We start from the raw sequence: 14652 nt of genomic DNA, 5'->3' as shown, positions 1-14652 counted from the left end.
CCAGTTGTATTGCTTCCTTGTGTGTTGTTACAAGTGGATATCTACTCTCTTGGTTCGTACCTCTGGGGACACCCTTCAGCCAGGACAGAGGGAGCCTCAGAGGGAGGAGGTCTCTGGGACCAGGTTTCTGTGAATGGGGGGAATGAGCCTCAATCAGGGATGGGTGCCCCTATGCCTGAGATATGTGCAGAGGAGAGAAATGGTATGGCCCTGCCATAACCCTCTAGAGGTGCTGACAGAGGCCCAGCTCCAGGCTGGAATCAGCCTGTCCACTTCCCCCATGCACTGTGTAAAATAGTCTCTCTTTCTGTCCACCGAACAAGCAAAGGAAGGCAGCAGGGTCTTCTAGAACTTGGGCACGCCCTCCCTCAGTCCAACTAATGTCAGTCCTGGTTGCCAGGCACTGGTTTGTGTTGGAGATGGAACCCTCCTTGGGGTTCTAAGCAGTTACTTGTGGCCCATAGGACACTGGTGCTGGGAGGCAGAGCCATAAGGCCCTTTGGAGCCAGCTGGTGGCCACTGAAATGTCTCCCCAGCTGGTCCTGGAGCAGCTGTGGGCTGCCTTGCTGGTGATGTATGAAAGTATGCCACACATGCCAGGAGACTCTGGGTTTCTCTGGGTGATCCTCAGATGCACTGCAGTGATGGTGTTCATAGTAAAGAGTGGACACAGTTTAAGAAGAGGAGAGGGGCTTCTTAGGAGGCAATATGCCCAGAATGAAGCATCTGGGAAAGGTGTGGAGGAGACAGGACTAAAGGCACAAGCCCATGAAGCTCTCACACCACCTGGGTGGGAGGCCAGTCCTCTCCCATTACAGCCCTTGCTCTGGCTGCCCTGAATGAAAATCTCAGCTGGTTTTCAGAGGAGGACACTGTGCAACTGCTGAAGGAAATTAAAAAAAAGCCAGCCCGTAAGACCTTCTCAACTAACTGATGAAAATCCCATCTTGGGAGCATCACAGGAAGATAGAGAACCCTGTGGGAGGAAAATAACAGAAGGTTCAAATGATAGCCCTGATCTGCATGGAAGTCTAGCCCTCCTGGTCCAGAAAACTGGCAGCTGAGGCAGAGAGTGCAGGACAAGGCAGAGGAGGAAGGAAGGCCAGAGCCCCCAATCCAGAAGTACACCAGGATGCCAGTGAGGATGGGAGCCACTTCAAGACCGTAGGCCAGACCATGCTGAAGTTGCTGCATGTGCTGGAGCTCATTAGACATCACATAGAAGGTTGGGGCTCAGGAGAGGGGGGGAGGAGAGTGGAAAATGGTGATGGCTCCATTCACCTGTCAGCAGTCCATCAGAAAATCCATGGCCATGGCCATGCCACTGTGCCTTGGGCAGGTGTCATGTGGAGAACAAGTTGTCCAGAGAACTGATGGAGGAAAATCGGAGGAATGCGAAGCTCAGAGGACAAATAACAAGCCTCCAAGCTGAGGAAGTGTCTTTTCACATTGAAAATGCCTACCTGGAAAGTGAGATTCAGAAGTTCCAGCTGAAGCTCAAAATAAAGCTTGAGATGTGGGAAGAGCACATCCTGCATCTGGAGAGAAACTCGGCAGAGGAGAAAACACACCTCTTGGAAATGGAGAAGCAACTTCCCAAGGTGTACAGGAGCCTGAATGCCACCCATCAAACCCTCAGCCTCTACAAGAAGATGGCCGAGGACCTGGGCAGAGAATTTCAGAGAACCCCCTCCTTCTATGAGGTCTTTCTGGGTGAGGAGAGGGATCACAAGAGCTGGAGGGTGGCTCTGACAGTGGAGAGAGAGCTCTACCAGCTGAGGACAGAAATCCATTGCCTCAGGCAGAGGCTGGCCCAGTTAGGTCCACAGTCCAGCCTGTCCCACAGGGATAAGCTGCCTCTGCTCATGCTCTTCTGCCCCCAGCCTCCCACTTCCTTTGAGGGTGGGGGCTCCCCTACATCTCCAGGAGCCCAGGAGAGTGTGTGCTGGGAGGGCTCTGAGGCCTGGGATCACCTGCTGGTCTGACTCAGCTTCCAAGCAGCCATCAACACCTACAACCACAGCACAACCGCACCTGTGCTTCTCCCTCAAGCCATACCCATTGTTCCTTTTAGTTCAGATCCACCCTATTATTTAACTGATACTACATAGCTCTTAGACAAGTTCCCTATAGCAGTATGACTGAGGTAGTATTTTTCAATAAATGTTAAATATAAAAAATAAAATAAAAACACCAAATTAGATACTACTAGTACTGAGAGTTGATTTTATTAAGTGATTATATTCCAAGTGCTCTATTAATTCTTTTACGTGTATTATATCATTTAATTTTCCCAATAACCCATTATTGTTCACGTATTATTATTACTGAGGTTCCGAGAGGTTAAACAACTTGCTCCAAGATCACACAGCTAGTAAATTGCAGAGCTGGCATTCCAATCCAGGGTTGTCTAACTACTAACTGGTGTGTAAGTAACTTCTATGCAATATGCTATTCTATAAGGATCCCAGAAGGGCTTGATAAATTTTGTCCTAGTTCACATTTGAGTAAGGATGCAAATATTATAGTGGTAGCTATGAGGAAAGTCCCACCAAAGTATGGTGGGCAGCCTCTAAGGGGTCTCCAGTGATTTGCATGTTTGGTATTCACATTCTTGAATAATCACCATGCCCCCCCCACCCCACTTTGAATATGGTCTGGTACTACTGACTCACTTCTAATTAACAGAATAGGGCAAAAGTGATAGGATGTCACTGTTGACGTTAGTTTACAAAGAGGCTGTTTTGCTCTCCCTCACTCTCTCATCTACCCTGAAGGAAGCCAGGTGGTGTATTGTGAGCTGCATTATGGAGAGGCCCACGTGGCAAGGAATGAACGTCTATTACTAATAGCCCTGGAGGACCTCTGGCTGCTAGCAGCCATGTGAGTGAGCTCAAAAACAGATCTCCCCCCACAAGCCTCGAGATGACTGAAGATCCAGCTGACATCTTGACTGCAGCCCGTGAGAGACCCTGAGCCAGAGGTACATGGCTAGTCACACCAGAATGGCTGACCCACAGAAACTGTCAGGTTATAAATGCGGTTTTAAGCTGTGCAGTTTGGGGAAAGCATTCAAGAAAGAGAGAAAACAAAACAATGAACCCAAACTTTTGGCTTCTGATACCACTCCCTCTCAAGGGATTGAAATTCCAGAGAAATCAAGAGATGGTAGAATCTAGTAGATTGGGGTAAAAATTGTAAGAAAAGTGGACCTCTGTTCTGTTCACCATGTCTCTCTGAGAGGACATCATCTCACTTGACCCTCATATGCCAATAACCTGCAAATACAGGAGAAGACAACTGGCAGTGTGTCATGAGTCATCCGAGAGAGGGCTGGACACAGCATCCCAGAGCCTCCTAGAAGGCAAAGAGCAAGCTCAGAGGTTCCCTGGTATCCCTAGAGAAGGCATGGAAATGAGATGAGTTGAGAGCCTGGGACTTGGTCATGGGACTTCTGTGGTAGAGGGGAGGTGGCCTGTGAAAGAGACACTACCTGGAGCCCCTTCTTGGACCAGCAGCCTCCTGCCTATTTTGGGAGGCTGAGAATTTAATAAGGGACTGAATTAGTGTATAAGAGATGATGTTCTAATGCTTAGCATATTTAAAGTTATTTAAATCACTGACATCCCCTTTCCCTTAGTCCCCACTACCGCCATTAGTGGGAATGGTGGCTTCAAAGCAAGATGAGAACATCTCCTATATGCCTGTAATGTGTAAATGTCAGTGCACAACAGTCACTGCTACCACCTTAGCAGCCCCACTGCTTTCACAAAGACACAGGGACAAGTGACACCTAAGGCTTCTTTTCCCAGTTTCTGGTTACTGCCTGACTCAGATGGGATACTTAAGTGATTAAGTGGAGGAGCCGGTGGATGGCCATGAAGAAGAGTGAGAGGGGCATGGGAAGGGTAGCAGAGACATGGAAATGGCTAGACCCCCATGATTTGAAGATGACCTGGTGAAAGAGGGATGAAGCTTTTCCTTACTCATCTTTGGTGAAATGGAGCCTAGACTTAATTGATGCTTCTTGCTCTTGCTCCAAAATCAACTACCCTCGATTGATCATCATTATATACACCTCATCTTTTTTCTGTGGTTAAACTGTCCTCCTCCTTTTTGGAAACTTAGCTTAGGTTACAGGGCTGCCACATATGGCTCTACAGATTGTGCACTGAAAAAATCCAGGTGGTACCATTTATACCCTATGAGATGATTTGACAGGTCATCTCCCAGAAATCTTTCCACATCATTGTTAGTGGATTCTCATTATTCCCATTAACAAATATTTGAAGATTAAATGCCAGGTGCTGTTCTAAGTTCCAAGGACTTAGCAATGAACAGGATAGAGTTTCTGCCATTGGTAGTGGTACAAGAAGAGACAGACCATAACTACATGAACAAATAAGTAAGCACATGTGAGGGTAAGGTAAATTGGGAGATACATTCTTATGTGCTTCAATAATACACAGGACCACAGTTTATAAACAATAGATGTTCTATATGTAACCATGTTTCCTCCTTTCCCTTTTGAAACGTAAGGCAGCAGACAATATGTTGTATGTACTAACAATGGGTATTTACTACAAGTTAATAGAGTTAATCCTTATTAGACTTTATATTTGTCCTACCAGGATGACATTTTAAGAAAATATGAATTCTTTAATACACTTAATGGGAATAGTTAAAATTTTTTTTATCATATTTATAAAATTAAATAAACTTATGTGGGTTTGGTAGTGGCAGAGAGGCAGATTTTACAAATTTAGTACATCTTTGACATTTGTGAGGGACATTTTCCCAAGACTAGGAGTGTTCTCAAAATCACAAACCTCAGCAGGGCACATAATTTTCCCACAAAATACTGTGAAATAGAACTAAAATATTTAAAGATCTTTTGTATTCTTAATGGTTCCCTATACCACAGGGCTAAAGAAATTTGTAGGGTTATTTTCTAGCTTAGAACCTTTATTTCCTTAGACTTTTTCACTTTCATTACCAGTACTCGTGATTGATTTTCTTTTTAGAGTTTTAAAAATTACTAAAGTGTAAAAATAACCTTGAAAGTCATTCTTGATGATGGATAGAAAATTTCAAAACATATATCAAGATGTTGGTCCATGAGTTTGGCCCATGCATAAGATAGAGATCCACCTGATACACTAGCATCAGAGGACTTATGATTTAAATGAAGCCTTTGGATAATAAGAAATCACTATGAGTCTTCAATCACTAGAGTTGCTGAAAAGCATTAAAACTGAATGCAAAATCCACAGATGCCAAAGGTCTTTGGGATTACATTGCAGATCCATAGCAGGAGAGCAAAATGCAATCACTTGCTCATCCCTTTATTGTTAAAGTATATGTGACATCATTGTGATAAGTGATGTAGAATTTTCCAACTTGGATAGTGTATGAGAAACTTCTCTGGAGCACCATAAATTGGATGTTTATCTTTTTGCCACATATCAGCTACCTGGCTGATTTCTAATTTGTTTACGAATTCATAAGTGCTCTGAAACTGATTCTTTCTCTTTAATGAGTGTTGGCAACTCCAACCTCTAAGGGCAGAGGTGAGGATAAACTGAGCCAGGTTATGAGAAGTCTTCAGAAACGTGAAAGTGACCCAGCAAAATCAAGGTGTTATTATTACTCAATCAGGTATTGCTGGCTTCTAGTTGCTGGTTTTGTTCCTTGAACTGAATAAAAACACATGGGAAGCATCAATTAGCTGAAATGGACATTGTATAAAGGGTTTAACTTACTTCTTTTACAAACCACTGACAAAAGGCAGGACCAATCCATTCTCTTGCATGAATACCACAGTCTATCCAGACAGCTCTTTTGTAAGTTCGTGATCTTCTGCCCAGCTGAAAACAAGAGTGTTCATAGTAACCAAGTCAGGCTTTTATTTTTAGATTCACTGAAAAGCATAATTTAATAAGGTTTCAGAATAGTTCTTCACTATAGTTTGATTAATTAGGTAACTCACAAAAAAGATAAAGAGATTTCCTATCTTTCCAGAAGTGCAGGCTTGTTTATGCAGAAACAATGACTTTATTGCCTGAATTACAAATCAAATAACTGGAAAATACACAAAAAGGGCAATTCCTTAAATAGGCTTGCTTCTCCTTTAATATAATTTGTGACTGTTAAGTAAAATGCTAAATTCCCCGTCCTCCCAAGCATTCTAAGACAATCAGCTTCAAATTCCCAAGGAATATTTCTTTAAGTAATAACTATGTTTTATAGGTGGACAAAGTCAAATTTTATTACAATACAAAATGGAAAAGCAAAACAATTTGATTTGTAGAATCAAGTGACAGATTTGTCTTTATAATCCTATTATATCAATATTACTTAAATGTGGTTTCTAACTCAGTAATAAATAGGTAGGTATTAACATTATTTCATAGGGAATCTAGTTTTCATTCATTACTTCACTCAACTAACACTTCAGGAAATCCTTTGGGGATATTGTTCTTGACACTGGAGACTCAAAGAAGAAAAGACAAGGAATTTATATGCTGGTAGGGAGGGCAGACATGGGAACAATTAACCATTATGATGTGAAGATGCAGAAGTTGTTTAGGGAACATGGGAGGTGTTATGTGTAATTTTCCCGGGGAGTAGGAGAAGGCTTTTCAGACGAGAAACACTTAAGTACTTGAGTAAGACTTGGAGCTGGTCCAGAAGACAAGTTAGAAGAAGGCATCTCAAGCTTGGAAGAGAATCTGGGAACATCCTCTTTGAAGAATGGGCTTTTGGGGTACGAGGAAGAAATGGCAGGTGGACACAGAAGTGTATACGTATGTGAAAGAGAGACACAGAGGAATGGATACAAGAACACTAACAGCAGTGATGGATGACAGTATCAGACAGGAGAGGATGGGGACTTGAAAGAAAGTTCAGTACTGAGGCCGTTACTGCAATAGTCCAGGGAGAAGAGATCCAGAGATAAATTATGGTAACAGCAGGGAAGACAGAGGAGGAATTGGAGCAGATCCAAAAGATACTTAGAAGAAAAAATCATCAGTTCTTGGTGGTAGATTTAAAGGAAGTGGTGAAAACAAGGCAGAGGAATTTAGGATGATGCTCATGTTTCTTAACTGCAATCACAGCAATGACATTGTGAGCTTGAAGGACTTTTGTGAATATTCAGATGAGAAGGTCAAGTAGGCAATAGAATATGAATGTAAAAGTCCAGAAGGTGGACTTCACTGAATATGGAATGATTATTGAGACCATAGGGTGGATGTGTTCATCTAGAAAGGTTGGTGGAGGGACAGCACATCTGAGCATGGAGTCCTGGGATGAACAGAACCCACTGGAAAGGCAGGAGGAGAAGAGCCAGTGAATGAGCCACCGAATGGTCAGAGAGACAGGAAGAGAACAAATTAGGAGTCATTGCTACCTCATCAAGACAAGTTTTAGAGGAGCTTTGGAGCCAAAGGCCAGTGAGTCTGAATGGGAAGTGAAGAAATAGAGACAGTGATATAGGGAAATCTTTTTTTTTAAGCTTTTCTTTCTTTCTTTCTTTCTTCCCTTCTTTCTTTCGAGAGTGTGCACGTGAGCAGGGGAGGAGCAAAAAGAGTGGGAGAGAGAGAGAGAATTCTAAATGGACTCTGCACTGTCAGTGCAGAACCAGATGTGGGCGTGAACTCACAAATAGTGAGATCATGAGCCAAAGTTGGATGCTTAACCAACTGGGCCACCCAGCTGCCCCTATAGGAAATCTTTTTAGATGCTTGGCTGAGAAGGGATGGAGAGCTCTGGGTCAGTAGCTGGAAGAGAACTCAGGGTCAACAGCTGGGAAGAATGCATATCTGCTTACAAATTTATGTAGTTTTTCACTGGTTCACCTTGAGTAGCACCAGCTCACAAATAATTTTGAAAGCCATTATTTTTAAGGGCATAGGTAACTCTGAATATGTTAGAAACAGCATTCTCTGGAATACTCAATGGTAAAAATTAAATATGGCCCAAAAATCTAAGGGAAATTTTTTCTTAAATTAAAACGATGTTAAGTATGAGACGCCGTGAAAGACCATTTCTTTTCTTTTCCCCATAAGTCAAACGTGAAAAGGATGAATGTTTAATAAATATTTATTTTGTTAATAATTTATTTTTACCTTTAAAACAAAAAGAGACCTTCCCTCATATGATTTTCCAATAGAGAACACATGAATGAGGCCTGAATGAGTTTTATTCAGATGATGCATCCAATTTTGAATCTAAAATCAGATAAATAAAAACCATGTCAGACTTTCACAATTATGGAGGCTTCAGAGAACAAAAGGTAACAAAAGGCAATAATAGGTCTCAGAACTCAAAGGACATACATGACTATAAAGTTGAACAAAAATCAATTTTGTGTTTTTAATTTTCTTCAAGATACTTAAGACTATATTTTATTTTCTGTCTTTACAAATAGTAGCTTCATGTCTTTATATTGTTCCCCTTTTAGAGCATACATTCTACTACCATTTGTCATTAATATCTTGATGGCGGAGATTTACAGAAAATTAATCAATGTATTCTGGGTTCTTTTCAAGATAAAAATTTATTTCCATTTTCCCCCTAAGTACTTAAGAGGAAAAGAAATAAATCACCTTCACGAAAACCATCCAAACTACTTCAAAGTGTCTATTAAAGTCCTATATATTGCAATTTGTCACTGAACAGAAGATGCTAAGAAAAAGGCATTGTCTTCTGCATTTAAAGGTTATTCAAGCCATCAGAGGGCATTTTTTGAATAATTTCCCTAAGAACAGTGATAGATTTGCATTGATCCAGTCACACACACTTATCTGTCATCAGGAGAAGGAATATTTGAGATGGATGAATAAGGCACTTAGAAATATGGATGACATTTCTGACTTAAAAGCTTTACTACGAATAAGGAAATCACACAGAAGTGTCCCGCTGTTCCATGATGTGCAAGAGAGTCTGTGCTGAAAAAGCAGATTTTGAGAAGTATCCATATTTTCTTTCCTTTCTATTCTTATTGAGTCTAATGAGCAGGATATATATATATATCTTGTGTGTGTGTGTGTATATATATGTATGTGTGTATATATATGTATGTATGTATATGTATGTACATATCTACATATAGTTTGAAAATTTGACTTTTTTCTAGTGCATGTCATAGCACTTCTGTGTTCCAGGCTATCTAAAACTTCCATTGCTTCTAATTTCAAGCTTCTAAAATACATGTTGAAACAAGAAACATGTGAAAATAATTTTGAAAAGAATAATTTTGAAAAGAACTATCAAGAGGACCAAAAATTCTCCTAAGAATATAACAGGATCTCATTAATTCTGTGTTTGACATTCCTTTGCTCAATTCAGGGGAAGCATGGAAAATGTGTGTATTTATTAATTTATTCATTCTGTCATCAGCTACCTATTTGGAGGTCTCTATTTGCTTGCCACTATGGATATAGTGGTGAACAAGAAAGTAATGGCCTGTCCTGGGTGGCTCAATCGGATAAATGTCCGACTTCAGCTCAGGTCATGATCTCACAGTTTGTGAGTTCCAGCCTCTCATCGGGCTCTGGGCTGACAGTGTGGAGCCTGGAGCCTGCTTTGGAATCTGTGTGTGTGTCTCTCTCTCCCTGCCCCTCCACCACTCATGTTTGCTCTCTCGCTCTCTCTTTCAAAAATAAATAAACATTAAAAAAATTTTTAAAAATGCATTTAATAAATGGCCTGTCCTCATGAAACTTGCTTTGGAACTTGAGGACGACTAAGGCATTAATCAAATAATCCTAAAATTATGTGTATAAAAACTATGATAGATATTCTATCCATGTGCTGTGGGTACATGTAATAAGCTGGGGTTGGAGCTGGGGAGTTCTAATCCAATCTGGGAAAATAGAAATAGCCATCTTTTTGCTTGATCTGATATTGAAGGAGTAACTATTGTCCAGGTGAAATAGTCAAAGATGTGGTTGTGGGAATGAAGTTGCTATAGAATAAATACTAGGAAGAGTAAATAACATGTTAAAAGGCCCTGAGTTTCCACAAATGAAGCCTGGCCTGTGGGAGGTCCCAACCTGTGCAGACGCTGTGGGGCGAGCATCAAAATTCATTCCATCCCTCAACCAAATCATTGCCTTCAAACTCTGACTAGATCTACCTTCCATCCTTTTTTAGTTAAGGTTTTCTCAACTGCAATTATCACAACATTCCCTCGCTTTTACATTGCAGTTCCATGTCCTCTGTGGGGGTGGGTTGGGTAAAGCAAATGAAATTCAAATTATTTTGCTACTTCTTTTAAAGGCTTAATAGAAGGGATGATTGAACTGAGGTGGCTAGACAATATAAGAGCTATATGTATTCTTCATATAGCCCCTACCTCTGTCTTTATGCTTCTCTCCCAATCATTAGACCTGAATGATAAAGATGCACTTATTAAAAAGAATGAAAGTTCCTTTGATTACATACTTCTTCTAAGGAGTGATAAACTTCATAATTATATCCAGAAAGGTATCTTCGATTTCTCTGGGTTCGCAAACTGCTTGCCTTTTCCAGTGTTTTCTGAAGATCTTCTATAAGGATCCTGGATTTGAAATGATATACATGATGAAAATTGAATGGAGAGCATATAAAAATCAGGCAATATCAAAAGAAAACCATGCATCAGTGAAAAAGAATATAGCAAATAATGACATTTCTAAAAATACCAAATGTTGGGAAAGTATTCTCTTTTGGGAAATAGAAACTGTTAAATTGGGTAATGAAAATCTAAAACTAAAGAAGATGGTCTCAAATAATAATAATTACTACCATTTATTGAGCAGCTACAAGAACCGAATGATGGTTATGGGCATTTACATTTATTGAATACCTACTTAGGCCCCACGCTATGTATTTTACGTACACAAGCTTAGTTAACAAACCTATAAGGTAAATTTTACTCTTAAATTTTACAAATGGGGAAAATGAGCCTCAAAAGGGTCAAGAACTTGCCAATATCATCTGCTAGTGAGAACAGAGCTAGAGTTTGAGCTTGGAATGTGAACCTGGATTCTAGTCTTTAGACTCTAAGCCCAGTGTGACATTAGGAACACCAAAACAAGACAAGGCAACACAATATGAAAAGTTTTCAAAGGTTTAAAAAAATGTTTAAATTTTTGCAAAATTGAGTTGGGGTATATTGGGTTTGCATTATTTTCAGAGTGGACAGACCTTCTAAAAATAAACAAGTGAAACTTGTTTCCACTCAAGAGCAATTCCTCACATTTATCACCAGAAAGTTAAGAAGTTCTGATGTGGATACATCTGTTTGTTTGGCAGCTCTTGATAGAACCACCATTGTTCCCTTTAGAAAGGCAGTATTTTCCTAGGAGTTTCAGTGCAAAAAAACTATGCCTCTTAATTGATTCTTAGATGCTTTATCATTTATCATTATTAATTGATAAAAGACTTAACATATTACTAATCGCATAATGAAATGCCCATTCAGAGAATTGTCAAAATAATTCTAATGGAGAATTGCTCCTACAAAAGATTTATCTTAATATTTTCTAGTCAAGTTTGCTAGTGTTTTCACCAAAGTAAGAAAATTATCATGTAAAGTTTTTTAGTTTCAAGTTGTATGGAATCATTCCAGTCGGATATTAGCTTCTTTGATGATTAAACTCTTGGGCTTCTCTGTCTCCTTTTAAAATCTCCAAGTGCCATATGGAGCTAGTTTTTGGATTTCCTAATATTTGTTTAGTCATTTAGGCCAGTGATTCTTGAGTTGCATTGCTTTAAAGTCACCCGTGAGCTTTAAAAACTATGCCACACTGAGGTGCCTGGCTGGCTCATTTGATCTTGGGGTCATGAGTTGGAGCCCCAGGTTGGGTGTAGAGATTACTTAAAAATAAATAAACTTTAAAAAAATGCCACACTGGGCCCTGCATAGACAAGAATATCTGTGAATAGGTAGAAGTCCTTTTTAAAAGCTCACCTAGTGATTTTAATATATTGTTGGGATATTTAGGCTAATGATCTGGAAACAAATAATTTAGGCTAATTAAATCTGGAAACCCACTGGTATTAGTCCTCTCAGTTTCCATATTAAATACCAATGGAAGAAAAAAAAACAAATGGAAGAGAATATGAGAATATAGCTGACCCTTGTTTCCTTTTTCCTCTCTTGAGTGTCTGTGCTAGATATGGTTAGCTGCCTACTCTCCATATGGACTTCTTGTACTGCAAGGGCTGGGAACCCAAAAATTACTTTTTCTTGACTCTCTTGCAGCTAGGATCCCGGGTACAAATTTGTGAACACTGGTACGATAGGAAATTAAGAAATGCAGTGGCCATCTCCTGCTGTTGCTGTGACCATGTCAAGGTCAGAAATGTGACTATTCAGGGAAAGTCGAGGTTGCTGGACTCAGCACTCCAGTGTCTAGTCACCAGCTTTGCAGCAAGAGAGGTAGTTATCATCACAACAGTGAGGGCTGTACTATCACAGCAACAGCTTCTGGACCTCTGGACTGTCGCATGAGGGAGAAATAAATTATATGTGATTAAATCCATTGTGTGTGGGGATCTGTTATGAGTTGAATGGTGTCCCCTTCTCCCCCAATTTGTATGTTGGAGTCCTAACCCCCAGCACCACAGAATGTGACCTTATTTGGAAATAGGACTGTTGCAGATGTAATTACACTGAGGTCAGTAGGATGTATTCTAATCCAATATGACGGGTGTCCTTATAAAAAGAGGCAATTCAGGGGCACCTGGGTGGCTCAGTCAGTTAAGTGGTTAAGTGTCTGACTTTGGCTCAGGTCATGATCTCATAGTTTGTGAGTTCTGGCCCCACATTGTGCTCTCTGCTGTTAGCACAGAGCCTGCTTTGGATCCTCTGTCCCCCTCTCTATCCCTTCCCAGGTCACACACATGTAAGTGTGCACTCCCTCTCCCTCTCAAAAATAAACATTTAAAAAAGAGGAAATTCAGTTTGGGAAAATGGAAAAGTTCTGGAGGTGTATGGTGCTAATGGTTGTATAATGTGAATGCACTTAATGTCACTGAATTGTATATTTAAAATGGTTAAAATGGTAAATTTCATATTGCATATTTTACCACAATTTTAAAAAATGGGGGAAATTACTACACAAAGACACAAGCAGAGGGAAGATATGAAGAGGCAAAGATGTCCATCTTACAAACCAAGGAGAGAGGCCTGGGACAGGTCCTTCCCTCACAGACCTCAGAAGGAACCAACTCTGCCCACACCTTCATTTCACAGTCTTCCAGCCTCTGGAATCATGAGACATTACATTTTTGCTTTTTAAGGCAGCCAGTCTATGGGATTTGTTATGACAGCCCTAGCAAACTAATACAGGTCTCTATTCAACGACTATACCTTAATACAGACCCTAAAAGACCAACCTGAAAATTAAAATAATTGTGGTGTGGCAGGTCTAGCCTCATTTTCCTTGTCAAATAGTTGACACCAGCAGAAAAATGAGAAGGAGATCAAAATGGCATTTGTAAGTGTTGTACTTTCTTAGTCCTTTGTGGTTCATGATTATCCCTACCCTAGGTGCATGTAGTATAATATAACAGCGACCAGAGTCACTGAAAACTTTCCAAGTGATGTCAACATTCAGTGTAAAACCATGTCCCCAAAGTTTCCAGGGTGGGTGAGTGAGGCTCAATATTTGAAATTCCATTGCCAATTTTTACAGGTATTTAATTTATAAAATGATTGAATTTTTTATGACAGAATGAATCATCTCATCTTTCATGTCATTGAGAGGGGCTGATTACCTAGGGGCCAGACACATGAGGTCACATTATCTCTTCCTTAAAGATGACTACAGCTATATATTATGTATAGTTGTACAGAGTTAATGATAATCTTTTGGAAATACCCCAGGCTACAATAATAAAAGTCAATTAAAATGATCTCTATCTACTGCCCTGTGGAATTTAATCGACTCTTATGTGTTATTATCTCGGGACCAACAAAATGAATAATTCTAAATGATTGTCCTCCATGAGGAGACAACTGATTTAAAATACTCATTTTTTAGACTTTATTCTCTGTGACATAAAGTGTGATATTTTAGTCTATATCAGTTCCGCATGACCTATATTTAATGGCAGGAAATAGAGACTTGTTAAAATAACTGGTATATTCCTTTCTACTGAATTATAATTAATGAAGCATGCGAGTTGTTGCTGAGCACCTATAGATATAATTACTAAGCTCCTTCCTTCCAGGCATTCAGAGAATCAAAGCACGCCTTCAAAGTTATAGTGATGACTAAAATGTGTTCAATATGAACAATAGTTTTATGCACAGCTGTGACTCTGCCCTGTTCTAGAAGGACAGATAAAGTACCTTTCTGCAAAAAGCATATAAGTACTTTAATAAGGCTGTAATTATCTTTCTGGCAGGGAAGTATTTGTGTGGACCAGGGAGAAATGTCACTGTCACTTTGCACCCTGTGGCTCAGCCTTCCAGAGAGACTAGGGCTTTCACCATGGACTCAAAGAGCCACAGGCCCATCCCAGGCCTTACCAGACATCATCAGGGATCTTTGTGCCAGTTTTGATAGTACAACCATTTGCTAAGAAGTTGGAGTAATTGAGGTTAGTCATTTACAAACATGCTTCACAGCCCTGAAATCCTAAGTTTCCAAATGA

General features: G+C 40.1%; 1 protein-coding gene across 1 annotated transcript in view; it reads right to left on the bottom strand.

Moving 5' to 3' along the window:
* The window catches only part of CPA6 (carboxypeptidase A6), a 314477-nt gene that overhangs the window by 70191 nt on the left and 229634 nt on the right, over window positions 1-14652 (bottom strand). Inside the window, exons 4-6 of the mRNA XM_030304409.1 lie at window positions 10450-10564; window positions 8130-8231; window positions 5763-5867 (exon numbers count right to left, since the gene is read on the bottom strand). Coding sequence (XP_030160269.1) covers window positions 5763-5867; window positions 8130-8231; window positions 10450-10564 — 322 coding nt within the window. The remainder of the gene's footprint in view (window positions 1-5762; window positions 5868-8129; window positions 8232-10449; window positions 10565-14652) is intronic.

Source organism: Lynx canadensis, chromosome F2, assembly GCF_007474595.2.
Source record: "Lynx canadensis isolate LIC74 chromosome F2, mLynCan4.pri.v2, whole genome shotgun sequence".
In the NCBI taxonomy this organism is placed as follows: Eukaryota; Metazoa; Chordata; class Mammalia; order Carnivora; family Felidae; genus Lynx; species Lynx canadensis.
The sequence above is the reverse complement of the archived record's forward strand: the minus strand, read 5'-3'. Positions and strand labels throughout refer to the sequence as shown.